The 15,190-nt window shown below is 42.0% G+C and overlaps 1 protein-coding gene and 1 pseudogene across 1 annotated transcript in view; both read left to right on the top strand.

Moving 5' to 3' along the window:
• The first annotated feature begins 11,779 nt into the window (after positions 1 to 11,779).
• LOC142839888 (BTB/POZ domain-containing protein KCTD20 pseudogene) lies at positions 11,780 to 12,727 on the top strand (annotated as a pseudogene).
• A 444-nt stretch (positions 12,728 to 13,171) lies between these two features.
• Positions 13,172 to 15,190, top strand: part of Mettl21c (methyltransferase 21C, AARS1 lysine) — a 29,123-nt gene continuing 27,104 nt past the window's right edge. Inside the window, exon 1 of the mRNA XM_075956283.1 lies at positions 13,172 to 13,299. Within this exon, the coding sequence (XP_075812398.1) occupies positions 13,219 to 13,299 (81 nt within the window). The 5' untranslated portion in view covers positions 13,172 to 13,218. The remainder of the gene's footprint in view (positions 13,300 to 15,190) is intronic.

Raw genomic sequence — 15,190 nt, 5'->3', positions numbered from 1 at the left:
GATGCTTCTTTTCTTACGAAGCTTACTAGGCATCTGCAAGACCTCCTGACCCTAGCTTTTTATCTTTTTTACATTTTAATTTTCCTATCTTTCTCATCCTCTGTGACCCTCACCTCAGGACCCTGTCACTGAAGCATGACCTGCTGATTCCTGTTACCAGTGTAATGAAGAAATTACCCTGGGAATACCTTTGCTCTGTAACTCCGCTATCTGCCTAAATGTCTAGCCTGGCAAGGTGCCTGTTTCTATTTCAGTTGTTCAAAGTGTAACCTGGAGCCTGAACCTAAAGGAGGCTTAAGGACAACAGCAAATGTGGAATCTGTCTAGCTGGCTCCTCTTTGAGCACTAACCAGAGATTGATGTCTACCATCATTAAAGAGGTTTTTCTTTATTAATCTCCAAGGTATGTGAAGTATTTGTCAATGGAAAGGCATATTAATTCTAGAACAGCTGCATTTCCATCCTGTTAAAAAAAATTGTTCCAGAGACAACTTCCCTTACATTGATTCAGGTGTCCTTGGTCTGTTGCTGTCCAGGGCAATGACCTTGCTATCCTTGATATTACTCTTTTAAAAATCTTTTAAAAAATGACTGTACCATCTCACAGTTTCAAAGTTATGTATTTGAGGCATGTAGTTGACTATCCAATGCAGACACAGGAAAAGGATTTGCATATGGAGCATTCCTTCTGTCCTCAGACCACAATAGGAGGAATAGATTATTGTGTGCACTGCAGGGGGCACAGCATAGGCAATCAGCTGTTGGAGCCACCACTATGGAAAAGGGTCTGACTATAGTAGTGGGAATGATTTGTAATTTCCCAGCATGTTGAACTTAATGTCATGTGAATGAACACAGACCAGATTGTGTGGGTATCCAGATTGGAAAGTTTATATTGAGCCAATGAACATTGAATTTGCAATTAGGCCACTATCCTATGCAGATATGATTGATTTTGCTTGACACAGTTATGCCAGCTCAGAAATTTGAGAAACAGGCCATTGATTGTAACTCTATGTGTCAGGTTACAGATCTCTGCAGCCAACATATGTATATGGGCAACATCAATCTATATCTTGTTAATGACATCCCGTCTCCTATAGAAAGGATTACTCTTTTTCAAAGTCTATATAGAAAGTTTTATTTGACCTTTAAAGTGCAGTATTTTTATCATTTGAAAATCACTTATTGGTGTGATACTTTCAGATACTTTCTTTTAAGTGTATTGCTGCTTTTGTCTTTATTTGTTTCTGTTCTCCAATATTTCAAAGTCATTAAGAGATAAATTTCATTTCTCTCAAGTGATGTTTACTGTTGATTTCTGTGTAGAGCAATGTCTCCTATAATTTATGCTTGCCTCATGGTATGTTTTTATTTATTTATTTATTTATTATGTATACAATATTCTGTCTGTGTGTATATCTGCAGGCCAGAAGAGGGCACCAGACCTCATTACAGATGGTTGTGAGCCACCATGTGGTTGCTGGGAATTGAACTCAGGACCTTTGGAAGAACAGGCAATGCTCTTAACCACTTGAGCCATCTCTCCAGCCCCCCTCATGGTATGTTTTTAAGAATTATTGTGAACACCTAATTCTGCCTCTGTTGCCCAGTGCTGGGAAGACAGTCCTGCAATTACTTCCTGGTTTGGCCTTGACTTGTCAGTGAGAAAGAAAAATAGAACAGTTAATGAGTGTCTGCTAATCTTTCTGCCTTTTATTTGGGGACTTAGAAGCAGAGGGACCTGTGTAAGGGTGGAGCTCATTGACTAACTTGAAGCTAATGAAGACACAGAGTAGAAATGGAGAGGTTGAACTGAGCGTGAGAGCTTTCGTCCTTTATAAGTGGTTGGGATTAGCTATGTGGAATCAGGTAGTCAATTGTAGATGCTCTGTGAATGTCCTGATGGACCATTGTTTGCAGTCCACAGACCAGGGCAATCAAGAATCTGGTTAAGAGCCTGACCTTATCTTTAAACCTAATTGCTATATTTACAGTAGCTCATCCAAAATAGAAGGTCTGTGTAACATGTTGTAGCCCTTCTTAACAGAACTGTTCTTTTCTGGATTAAGACATTCATCTTTAGAGAAAATATAAGAGAAATCTTTACTTTTTTCTTTTTTTTGGTTTTTCGAGACAGGGTTTCTCTGTGGCTTTGGAGCCTGTCCTGGAACTAGCTCTGTAGACAAGGCTGGCCTCGAACTCACAGAGATCCGCCTGCCTCTGCCTCCCGAGTGCTGGGATTAAAGGCGTGCGCCACCATAGCCCGGCTAAAAGAAATCTTTAATGTGCTCTAATACAAATCCCTAATCTCTGGAGTACATGGTCATAAAGTCTGTCTCAAGTTTTCAAAATAGTTTTTGAGATGACAGCTACATCATATTTACATTCTCCTTGCTGCCTCCAACCCCTAACATGACCATGAATTGTTTTCTAATTCATAGTCTGTTTTTATTTAACAACAGTTACAAAGTAACCACAGTTACACAGTAACAGTAGTTGCTTTATGACTGTGACCTGTGTTTGTCTTCAGGATTTCCCATCTCTGAGGGAATGGGATGGATGCACTGGAAAGTGAGTGTGCAATGCAATGTGCACACAAAGGACCCTGTGCTTTAGATGAGGAAGAGGATGTGCTATAGGGGAGTGGAATAATGTGTACTAAATACAAACTGTCTAAACTGCTGGGCTGGGAGGGCAGAACTGGAAGGACTGTGCTGTCTAAGTAATTTGATCTCTGATCCTCCTGTAGAGGAGCTGCTAATATTGTGAGTCCCAGCTGGGTGGCCCTAGCTAGTGAGGGATTCTGGGAAGGGTTAGCAATCAAGAGTACTAGTGGCAGGCAGTTTGTGGGTTCTTTCCATGATTCTCTTCTGTCTCTGCTATACGGAGCAGTAAGGAACCACAAGCTATCACATAGTGAGTGTTGGGTGTTCAGAGCAGGTCTGGTGAACTGCCATTTCTGCTGGGACTTGGAAGGACCACGAGCAAGACTGTAGTTTTGTTGGTCCATGTGGTTCATGTTGGCAGTGGCCCTTGTTCTCTGAGCCTCCTGTGTGTGGATTTAATGGGGAAAGGGAGACTCTGCAGCCCTGGAATGGAAAGATATGATGCTGGTTGTATCTCTGTCCAGAGTATACATGGGCACTGTTTTTGTTGTGCAGTGGAAAGAGAGATTAGAAAACTGAAGGTCTTCATCCCAGAAGTTCTCAATATTGCATTCCAATTTCAGGTTTGTGTTCTAAAGATTACAAATAGTTTAGGACCTGGTAGAGCAATGCGTGATTAGAATGCTTTTAACATGGTGTTACCACTAGCCGCAATGGTGTGATCCAGTGAAGCTTAGTTCCAGGGCACAAAAGGAGTTTCTAATGTGCAGAGATTTCTTAGGTGTGCCTTGTGTTAGACAAGTAGATAGGCACAATCCACACCTTCTCATGGAGCAGGATGCAGATTTTAAATCGTTTTTCTAGGTTGTTTTGGGATTGCGCATCAGTGGAACTATATTTAACTGAAGTCCAAGAAAGCACAAGGGTCTGGAGAGTCATAGCAAGAGATCTCTCTGAAAAGAGAATATCTATATTATGATGCTTCTGTCTTTGGAAGACAGATCAGTAACCGGGGGTCAGAGACAACAGTTTAAGGGTCACTTTGTGATATCTTTCTGAAAGTTGTGAAGTGTATGTTTATTTAATTTCTGTACACATATAATCAAAGATAGCTGGGTAACCTTGGATTATTGGTCAAGATCACACTTGTCCTTGTGTAAGTTTATTTTGGTCTTTTGATTAAATGTTGACTATATCTTCCTGCTTTTGTTCTGGTCTTTTTCTCTTTATCATCTTTATTCTTTCACAAACATTGTATACGTTCTTGACTGATGTCTCTATGTGGCAAGTAAAGAAGTCATATTATGTAAATCTGTATACTATTTTTCCTGTAATCTAATTATTCAGTTTCTCGAATATGATGGATCTTCGCTAATTTCATTCAGAAAATTCCTTACCTCATCAGGTCCTTAAGTTTTGGGTTTCTGGAAAGTTTCTGTGCAGAGACTGTTTTTTTCCTCTTAAATGTACACATATGTAAGGCATTTTGTCTCATGCACAGACACTCTCAAAAAACAGCAATAACCTTGTTTTCAAAAGTGGTTGTGACTTATAAAGCAGTCAGAGTAAAGCAAGTTACTTTATATGTCAAATGATTCTTTAAAAATCTGTTCTCTTGAAATTTCTTTTAAAAAAGTTTTCACTTTCTCACTGTGAGGCAGACTTAGAGGCAATCACCAATTGTAGGAAATGAAATGGTGTCTAAGTGATCCTAACAGACATCATTTTCTTTATCATAAGAGAATGAGGTTCTTTTAGTAATCAAAACTATTTTCCACAAAGCAAAACATCAGAAGGCGTCAAGTGAATATTGCAAATTTTGGCAGAAGAGCCCTTCTCACCCAACCCATTCTCTGTTATTGGTAAAGGAGAGAACTGGAGTGTACAGGATGAGGGATGGCCAGTGATTTCTTACAGTTTGACTTTGACTAGAATCTTGTAGTTCTTGTTTGAGGGACCATAATGTATATTCGTAGCTCTGTCTTTGAGTCTTGTTTAGTCAGTCTGCCACGTATGTTCTTGAGTTTATGAACTGTAATCTAATTATATCATTCATTTTTTTTGAAAAGGATGGACCTTCACCAATTTGTATTCAGAATATTTCTTCTGTTGTCAGTTCCTTAAGTTTTTGTTTTGAATAGTTTCTGTGGAGTGACAATTTTAGTTTTCTCTTCTTGATCTTAGCTGCTTCCCTCTTTCCATTTTCTGGCATGTCTGTGTTTTTCAGTTGTTATCTTCGGGTTTAGGTCTTTGCTGCTTAAGTGAATGACAAGAATAATACCTTGTCTTTTGTTCTCTAAAACCTTTCCATATAATTCTGTCTCTGTGTGATAATTAGCCTCAGCTGTCAACAAGACAAAGCCTAGGGTCATCTGAGGAATTATCAATTGAGTCTGTGCTTAGATCAGAATGTCTGATTTCTGTCTGAAAGAGACTGTGTTGATTGATATTTGATGTTAGAAGAAGACTCTTCCGCTGAGTTGGCAATGTCTCTAAGCAAGTGGGCTTGGGCTCATTAAGGGGGCTAGCTGAGCACAAGACAGTGACAAAGAACAAGAGAAAACCAGGAATCAATGGTTCCAAATGTTTTGCCGCCAGTGATTAACTTGAGTTCCTATCCTAAGCTCCCACAGTGGTGGATTCTGACTTAAGGGTAACAACCAGATAAACCTGTTCATTACCAGAGTTCCTTTTGGTTAGATCATTTAATCAAAGCAACAACGAAGAAAGTTGGAACAAAAGTGGTACCTTTAAAGTGGTTTTGTTGCTGCAATGGATTTGGGAATATTGACTGTGGAAGAAGTTTCAAGATAACAGGACTTTAGATGGCAAAAGTCATAGAAAGCTCTACATGGCTTAATTGCCTGTTCTTGTAGGACCTGAAAGACGGGAATGTTGAGAGTAATGGCAGGCAGTGGAGGTCAAGGTCATAGCATTTTAGTGGGCACAAGATGCTGTGGGGAACAAAGGAATTGGATTGGCCTATGTACCCTGTGAGACATGTGTCTTAGTTTTTTTCAGGTTAAAATCCATGGCTCCTGGGGCACACTGCCTTTCAGTTGCTGACATGGTGATGCACCACTCCCTTAGGCAGTGAGGCATTCAGGCTAATCTGTGTTTCTCTGAGTATTCCCTTAGTGGTCAAGGAAGTATGGAAGTTCAACAGGACACTTGGTCAATAATCCTGTATTCCTTGTATAGCTTGCGATCTTCACAATATCCTGGCAACTACACTGTAGTGACCCTGGAAATTTCTATTATCTTCTATTTCTGATAAAGATATAAAAACTCTGATTACTCTCAATAGACAGTCCTAGCCTTGGCTTGCTGTGGCCTCTCCAGCCCAAGCCTGGCTTCATTCCTTGTGGTCCTATTAGGTGATCTGTTCTGGTAAGTAAGTGCAGGTGCTTAGAAGACTTCATAAAAAAATAAAACTAGGGATCATTTGTGTGATATTTTGGCCCCAAACCTATCTTAATTTTTCCATGTCCCAAGAATAAAAACACTAGGTAGTTTCAGATGGCAGTGCAATGGTTAAAAAGAGGCAGGGATTTTCGAGGATCTTAGCACCATTAAAGGAATTGCTCTGCATTTAAAGCCTAGGAAGGTGCCCTAAGTCTAAGACTCTGTCTATGCTCCTAATTTATGGAAGGACTATGCAATGTAATTCCTTGTCGCAGGAGCAGCATCATACAGAACCTGCAGTAAATTTATTCCAAGGTTGGCAGGGTCCATCAGACCTTGGCAGGATCACCTATGTTTTGCTAATTCTGGGAATAACAGAGATGCAAAATGTAAAGGTCACAGATTCTTCTTCTGTGGTCTGTTCATCTCAATTGTAGCCATATATGATTGGAGATTCAGAGCCCTAGTGAAGAGACTGTGGGAGTTCATTGTGTTAAGTGTTGAAGATGAAGCTGGCTTACATTTGAGACCAGGATATTGAAATTTCCCAGCTATGAGACATCTGTCATGGAGGTCTGCATATGAGGAATAGAAGTAGCAATAGAGTAATATATATGAGAAGTGGCAGGGGTTGTGTAATAGTTTGACCTTATTTTGATAATAAACTTCGTTTGTAGTCAGAGATCAGAGCTAGCCATTAACTGAACAAAATATCATAGAGGTTTTGAGAACTGCGAACTGGTAAGAGACAGGAAGTAGACAGGTGGGGCTGGGAGAAGATCTTTCTCTCTTTACATGGAGGAGGTCGGATCACTGGTGGTGCTCTGCTGCTTCTCTGATCTCTCAGGTTCACACCCCCATATCTGACTCCTGATTTTTTTATTGATAAAGATTAATTAGATTAACACTTCATCAAGCATCTTAAAATATATGCTCAGTTAACAGAAAGGGGTAATTAAGGCCCGCAGAGATAGGTTACAGAATAGATTATTAACTTTTAAATTTTTAAATGCTAATAAAAAGGAAACAACAGCTGTGAAGAGACATTAGACAATAAAAAAAAGCCCTGCTAAATTAAATCAAGCTGTTTGCTTTAAAGATATGTTGAGCTCAGAATAAAAACCGAGCTATGTATTAAATTGGGGAATAAAATTATAGCGACCACTAAAATCGTTAAAAATTAGTTTCAAACATAAAAATCTCTTGAGTAAAAGGGACAGGAGTTCATCAAAGAGCATTGCCATTCAATCCTTACTAATTTGTAAGACTAACAGATGTTATCCTTTTGATTAAATATAATTGCCAAGAATCTAAAAACCACTGGACAACAGAGACATCTAAGAAAAAAAACCCAACACATCATCCAAATAAAATGTGCCCCTCAAACAGAAAAAATTGGCCTAACAATCACTTATTATAATCATACTTACAGTCGTGTTAGGTACATTTTCAAGGTGAAACAAAAAGACATTTTCCTTTTTTTTAGAGACAGATTCCTCTGTGTTGCTCTGGCTTTCCTGGAACTCACTTTGTAGAATAGGCTGGCCTCTAACTCAGTGAGATATACTTGCCTCTGCTCTGTGAAAGTGCTGGGACTGAAGGCATGCATCATCACAGCCTGGCAAAATTTTAATTTAAATAGACAGGTGGTGTCGTTTCTTCATTTTAAATGTTACCCACTTTACACTTCCTGTTTACACAGGTAATATTATCTCCTTCTGAGTTCTCTGATGGAGCTAAAGACTCAATCATTGTAATTATGCATGTTACCAAATTGAAAAAAAAAAAAAGAACTCAAAAAAATGTGCCAGCGTCTGATTGCAATAAGAAAGGAATCTGGGAGAGCAATCTGTGTCCAGCAGAGGGCACTCTCTTTCTCTCGCAAGTTAAAAGGGATGCATTTGCCTTGCTACACATCCTTCCAACTTCTGTCTTGTATCTCCTTCAATAGCACATTTTCTGTATTTTGTTCAAACGTATCTTCCAGAGCAACACGACAATGAAATTCGATAAAGGAGAAACTTGAAAGGAGGAAGCTGTAGACCTGGATTCACTGCTCTCTGCCAAAGGGCTACCCTGGGTACATTAGTCTCTCTAATCAAAATCATTTTTTTATTATGACCAATTCTGTCTGGCCTTAGTGCATTTACCACAGAGTATTCTCTGCTAACCTTTGTCCAGGGTAATTACCCAGCCGGGAAGCCATTGTTAAATGTTTACCTTTGGACAACTGTGGGATGTCTGCTCTGAAGGCAGAAAGCCATTGTGAGAAGGTAACAGTTGCTGTCAGCTTCAATTTTCCCAAAATACGTTTAGACTTACAATCTTACATGTTGGGCTCTTCACTTCAGAACTTTCCCTACAAGTAGAGTAAATATGATTTTAACTGTTACATAAAAATAGAAGGAAGTTATATTTGTGGGGTACCATTCAATACATACATACATTGTGTAAAGTTGAAATCAGGTTAAATATGCATGTCTAGTTAACATGGATGACCACTTTTGCATTTAAATATTTACTTTTCTCAAGCCGCGCGGTGGTGGCGCACGCCTTTAATCCCAGCACTCGCAGAGGCAGGCAGATCTCTGTGAGTTCAAGGCTAGCCTGGTCTACAAGAGCTAGTTCCGGGACAGGCACCAAAGCTACAGAGAAACCCTGTCTCGAAAAAAAAAAAAGTATTTACTTTTCTCAGTCTTTTTTCATAATAAATGCTTTTAAGTCTACATGTTTCTTGGGAATATTTTTTTCTGTGTTCCCTATATTTTTGTATTTAGCTCCTTTACTGTTCATTTTGATAGTTTATAATTTGTATTTTATTAACATATCATAAAATGCTTTCAGTAATTCTCATTATGAAATATTTTAAACAGCACCAATAAAAAATAATGGTGAACTCTGTGTAAAAAAACGAGGCTGAGAACCAAGCAAACTTGATTTCAATGTGCTTAGACTGCTTTATTGGAACAGTGAGGGAGCCCAATCTTTCTATAGGATGAAAGTTGAGGAACTTTACAGGGGCTGGGACACATATGAGAAAACTGTAGCTAACTGTGTGTGTGTGTGTGTGTGTGTGTGTGTGTGTGTGTGTGTGTGTGTGTGTGTGTGGTTTCACTTGGATCGAAGTGGATTGTTTGGTTTTGATACCTGAGCATATTGTTTTTGCTAGTAGAATGGTCAGGCTGCAGTTTTTTATGGCTAGAAGCTATTGTTCAGTACACGCTGATGCAGTTCCTCCTTACTTGATACTATCACCCAACGCTAACATTCTCTCAGATAACGAAAGTTACCAAGTTTCTTTTATTTTTATTTTTTTATTTTTTTTGGTTTTTCGAGACAGGGTTTCTCTGTGGTTTTGGAGCCTGTCCTGGAACTAGCTCTTGTAGACCAGGCTGGCCTCAAACTCAGAGATCCACCTGCCTCTGCCTCCCGGGTGCTGGGATTAAAGACGTGCCCCACCACCGCCCGGCTTTTTTTATTTTTTTAATTTATTAAAAATTTCATTAAAAATTTCCACCTCCTCCCGTCTCCCTCCCCCAGTTCCCAAGTTTCTTTCCTGTTTTCTTTGTCGTTGTTAAATTATCTTCAGGAGGGTGGGCAACAGCTGGGAGTGTAAGAGCACGTGCTTTGTAAGTTAGAGGGCCTCAATCTGAACCTACAGCTCCCAGATGAAAATGTGGGTGTAAATGCACCTGCCTGGTACTGTGTGGTGGGCAGAGACAGGAGAACCCAGAAAACTTGCTGCCCAGGAAGTTCAGCAGAAATGGTGAACTTCCAGTTCAGTAAAAGACCTTATAGCAAGTCAGTAAGGTCAAGAGTGATGGAAGAGAACGTGTTTATGTCTTTTTGTGGCCTATGTGTGAACACACACATACACACACACACATACAGGGTTTTTGTTTGTTTGTTTGTTTGTTTTGGGTTTTTTTTTTTTTTGAGACAGGGTTTCTCTGTGGTTTTGGAGCCTGTCCTGGAACTAGCTCTTGTAGATCAGGCTGGTCTCGAACTCACAGAGATCCGCCTGCCTCTGCCTCCCGAGTGCTGGGATTAAAGGCGTGCCCCACCACCGCCCGACTCACACACAGGGTTTTTAAGAAACAGTTGTAAGAGACTTTCTCTCCTGCATGTTCTTGTCCTTAAACTGTGAAGACACTATTTTCTGCAAAATACAACAATATTAGTCATTGTAATTATCACATCTAATAGACTTTCAGACTATTTTACCAAGACTGTGATTGACTTATCTTATTCAAATTTGAATTAAATGCATGCCAGGCAAACACACTAATAGCTGGGCTGCATTTCAGCCTCTCGGATTTCAGACCTATTTCACTTGGTCATTTGTGTGTTTGAGGGGAAGGAGCTATTCAGATTTTAGAACAATCTGCAAGAATTTCTCATCTCCTTTTCTAGATGAGTTTCTGGGTTCAAACTCCAGTTGCCATGCTTGCTGAGCATCTCCTGTAGACTTCCCTTTCTTTACATTTTCTAGACAGGGTTTCTCTGTCTAACAGCTGTGGTTATTCTGGAACACACTTTGGAGATCATGCTATCTGCCTCTGACTCCCAACGGCTGGTATTAAAGGCATGTGCCACTACCACCTAGCTGATTTACTCTTGTTTAGCTACTGAAGCTTGGAATTGTTCTATTTTTAGTTTCTGACTCTTTTTTTTTTTTTTTTTTTTTTTTTTTTGGTTTTCCGAGACAGGGTTTCTCTGTGGTTTTGGAGCCTGTCCTGGAACTAGCTCTTGTAGACCAGGCTGGTCTCGAACTCACAGAGATCCGCCTGCCTCTGCCTCCCGAGTGCTGGGATTAAAGGTGTGCGCTACCACCGCCCGGCTTAGTTTCTGACTCTTTGATATTAATCTGAGAGGCTGCTAACCGTTTTGTTGCTATCGTCATTGTTTTTGAGACACTGCCTCACTGGGAATCTCTGGCTGACTTGGAATTGGTGTAAGACAAAGCTGACCTGGAAGACGTGATCTTTGATCGTTATGCTGTGCAGGCACTGTATTATATACCCAAAGCACAATGTAAAAAGTGACCATATAAATAAGGAGTAAAATCTGTAGATAATAGTATGGCCAGTGTTGCCTCTTGACCAAATCATGTCCATATGGGTAACTTACAATTCCTATGTTCATGGGAATTATTTATGGAAGATAAAGAAGAGTCCAATGAAACCTGTTTTTAAAAGATACTGGAAATGAATTTGGAAGGATATTATATGACATTACAGAAATATATATTTGTTTTTATTATGATGAATAATCAGAAGTTTAGTTGTGATAAAGGAAATTATAAGAATTATCTAGGCAGGGACTGGGCTAGGGTGGGGGCAGGAACACGGGGTGGCCGGAGCCCAGCGGGAACCGGATGCGGCTTGCTCGCACATCCTGGGTGGCTTCGGGGGTTCCGGGGCCAAGAGCGCGGCGTCGGGGGACCGATGTTTCCGCTTTAATTACTTTTTATTTGTCTCATCTTTCAGACTTTGCACTTGACTATGCCCCGCAGCCAGCAAGCCTTCAGTATCCTCGCATAAGGCCACTTCCTGCAGACAGCAAGGGCTCACGCATCCAGACTGGAAGCAAGCGGAGCGATGAGCCGTTCATCCTTTCAGAGAGATTTGGGAACAGCAGCGTAGGCTTCAGAAGTAGATCTCGCTCCCACTCCCAAGCCCCCCCCCCAAAAAAAAGTGACGCTTCTTGGAGATGGCACACGCTTTGTGGTGAACCCCCAGATTTTCACTGCTCACCCAGACACCATGTTGGGAAGAATGTTTGGGCCAGGAAGAGAATATAACTTCTCAAGGGCCAAGGAAAAGAGGGAGTAGGAGGTTGCAGAAGGGTTCAGTGCCTTCCGCACAGTACTGGATTATTACAAAACTGACATCAGCAACTGTCCGGACGGCATCTCTATTCCCAGATCTGAGAGACACGTGTGACTATCTCTGCATTAACTTTGACTTCAACACTCTCCGCTGTCAAGATCTGAGGGCTTTACTTCCATGAGCTGCCCGACGACGGTGCTCACAGGCAGTTTGATCACTACCTCGAGGAACTGATTCTGCCCATCACGGTGTGCTGTGCCAAGAAAGGGGAGCAAGAGTGCCACATTGTGCTGACAGATTCTGTGGGCTGGGATGAAGACCACCCCCCCACTCATGGAGGAAGAGTATTCCCAAATTCTTTACAGCTCCAAGCTCTACAGATTCTTTCAGTACATTGAGAACCGAGATGTTGCTAAAACAGTGCTAAAAGACCGGGTCCTGAAGAACATTCGCATTGGAATTGAAGGGTATCCTACTTGTAAAGAAAAGATTAAGAGGAGACCTGGAGGGAGGTCTGAGGTGCAGCGCCCCTTTATCCAGATGTCCTGGGAAAAGGAGGAAGGGAAGAGTCGCCATGTGGCTTTCCAGTGTGTTCGCAGCAAGTCTTTCACTAATCTGGTGGCTGCCAGAGAGGACGGCTTGGAAGACCAGGAGCTAATAATGCATCATCCGCCACAGGTGGACGAACTTGCCCGGCTAAATGCTCCACGCTCTCAGGTGGCTTCTAATGACTTCCAAGATGAGGGTCCGCCCCTTGCCAGAGCGCTTCTCTGTGGGCGCCCCCAACCTGGCCTCCTGGTTTCTCATCCCACTCCCCTCCTATGTTTCCATCCCCTCTCCGTCACTATTGTGCCCCTTCTCAGTCTGTCTCTGGCCGTGTGAAGAAGCTTTCTGGTAATCAGACGACCAGCTTAGCCGGCCCTGGTAAACAGACGTTGGGTCTCTTGCTGTTGGTTGAGTCTTGCCCAACTGCGGGAGAGGAAGTGGACTCCTGTGGCCTCATAGTTGACACAGAAGTGCACATCCTTTACACCCAGTGGGTGGGGTTTTTGCCTCCGACAAATTGCTTAACAGCAAAAGGACCAAAGGCCAGAGACAGTCTGTGTGCTAAGGCAAGTGTTCCCTGCCGAGGAGGAGTGCCAGGGTGGATGAAAGGCAGTTCCTGGGTGCTGCAGCCACGTGCCATCCGGCTAGAATGTCTGAAAGGAGTCCCCGGGAGCTCAGACTCGTCACTGCTCTTCATCAACACGGGAACAGGTCTGCAGCAGGAGATCAGTGACCAGCCGTGTTAGTGCAGCCTTTGGCCTCAGGGAGTCAGAGCCCAAACTGAGGCTTCGTTTGGGGAGAAAAAAAAAAACCTTTTAGGTGGCAGAATGGCTCCAGGCCAGGCCTGCGGACTGCACCCAGGGACAGCGTGGTGCTGTGGATATGGCAGGAGATGTGGTGCCTTGAAGGTGAGAAGAGATTTGCTTGGTATCTTCCTGTGAGCGCCAGGGAGGACTGCGCTGAGCTCAATAGAATCATCAGCTGTGCAGACCTTGCCCGCGTTCTCGCACCAATATATTCACCTTTCTTTCTTTCTTTCTTTCTTTCTTTCTTTCTTTCTTTCTTTCTTTCTTTCTTCCTTCCTTCCTTCCTTCCTTCCTTCCTTCCTTCCTTTTTCTTTCTTTCCTTCTTCCTTCCTTCCTTTCTTTTTTCTTTCTTTCTTCCCTCCTTCCTTTTATCTTTCTTTCTTCCTTTCTTTCTCTCTCTTTTCCTTCCTTCCTTTTTCTTCCCTCCTTTCTTTCTTTCTCTCTTTCTTTTTCTTTCTTTCTTCCTTCCTTCCTTTTTTCTTTCTTTCTTCCCTCCTTCCTTTCTTTTTCTTTTTCTTCCTTTCTCTTTCTCTCTCTTTTCCTTACTTCCTTTTTTCTTCCCTCCTTTCTTTTTCTTCCTTCCTTCCTTTTTCTTCTTTCTTCCTTCCTTTCTTTTTCTTTCTTCCCTCCTTCCTTTCTTTTTTCTTTCTTTCTTTCTTTCTTCCTTCCTTCCTTCCTTTCTCTTTCTTTCTTTTTTTTTTTTTTTTTTTTTGGTTTTTTCGAGACAGGGTTTCTCTGTGGTTTTTTGGAGCCTGTCCTGGAACTAGCTCTTGTAGACCAGGCTGGTCTCGAACTCACAGAGATCCTCCTGCCTCTGCCTCCCTAGTGCTGGGATTAAAGGCGTGCGCCACCACCGCCCGGCTTTCTTTCTTTTTTTTAAATAGCCCATTAGCTGGTCAAACATGGTGAGAAAATGATACTACTGTCCTCCCCAGGGTCAGGTCCAGGCCTTGCCTCTTGGTTTGATCTGTTCACTCTTACATGTGTGGTATATGGCAGTCCAGATCACTCCTCAGCTCCTTCCTCTGACATTTCCTTGGCTGTTTGCAGAGTCAAGCCAGACAGCAGTATCTGGGATTACCTTACTTTGTGGTAGAAGTTGAACTTTGAGTCGGTCCTCCACCCTAAACATTTTCCCATCATAAGTGGTGCATGTAAGCTGTTTGTTTCAAGTTCCTTAACGAACATGGTTGGTTTCTTGAAGTCTGTCTGCTTCCATTAGGTTCTGTATAGTATACTACTTGATGGTAGTAAATTCAGGTTTGGAAAACCCTTCTCTCCAGAATTGAAGGACAAGGATGTTCTTAAAAGGGTGTGTTCGTTTTGTGGCACCATCACAGTCAGAGTTGGTGTGCGATCTTTCTTGCTCAGAAAAGGACTGAAGGGCAACTAAGCAGCTCTGGATTTTGTGTTGACCGTTGGTGTCTTGGTGAGGCTGAAGACCAGCATCCAGAATACAGGTTAAGGTTATGTGTCCAGAAGTTACATGTGGGAAGCTGATGGGCTTGTATTTGAGGTCAGGTCTGGCCTTGACGTTGTTGGTGCTACATGTTTGTCCACTCACAGTGACCAGTCCAGGCCCCTGTTCAGTGGTGCTTCCTTTGTGCTAACTGATGGCCACTGGAGTATGACTGTTTGCTTGTGTGGTGTTGAGGTGTGAGCAGTGCTTTCTTTGTCCTTTGGAGTTGCTTCACTGACTTCAGCCTTTGATGAACTAGGTCTTTGATGAACTACCCCATTCCCCAAATAAGTTAACATGCTGTGGCTGCAACTCATGGGGTTTGAGTAGGAAGCGGTCTGAAGGCTGGCCAGTGCTGTGGGACACTGGTGATTAAAGGAAGGCCTGGGACAGAGGCCTTGGGGAGAGGAGGTTTCTTTTGCACCCTCAGCCCCACCCTTCCCTAAATTTCAATGTCATTTGTAGTTTGGTGTCTCCCGTCAGCCTTGCCTGCTGTTCCAAAGTTGAGACATTCTTTAGTGCTCCCTGCAGGAC

Source organism: Microtus pennsylvanicus, chromosome 22 (genome assembly GCF_037038515.1).
Source record: "Microtus pennsylvanicus isolate mMicPen1 chromosome 22, mMicPen1.hap1, whole genome shotgun sequence".
Taxonomy (NCBI): Eukaryota; Metazoa; Chordata; class Mammalia; order Rodentia; family Cricetidae; genus Microtus; species Microtus pennsylvanicus.
This window is presented reverse-complemented; position numbering and strand designations above follow the sequence as displayed.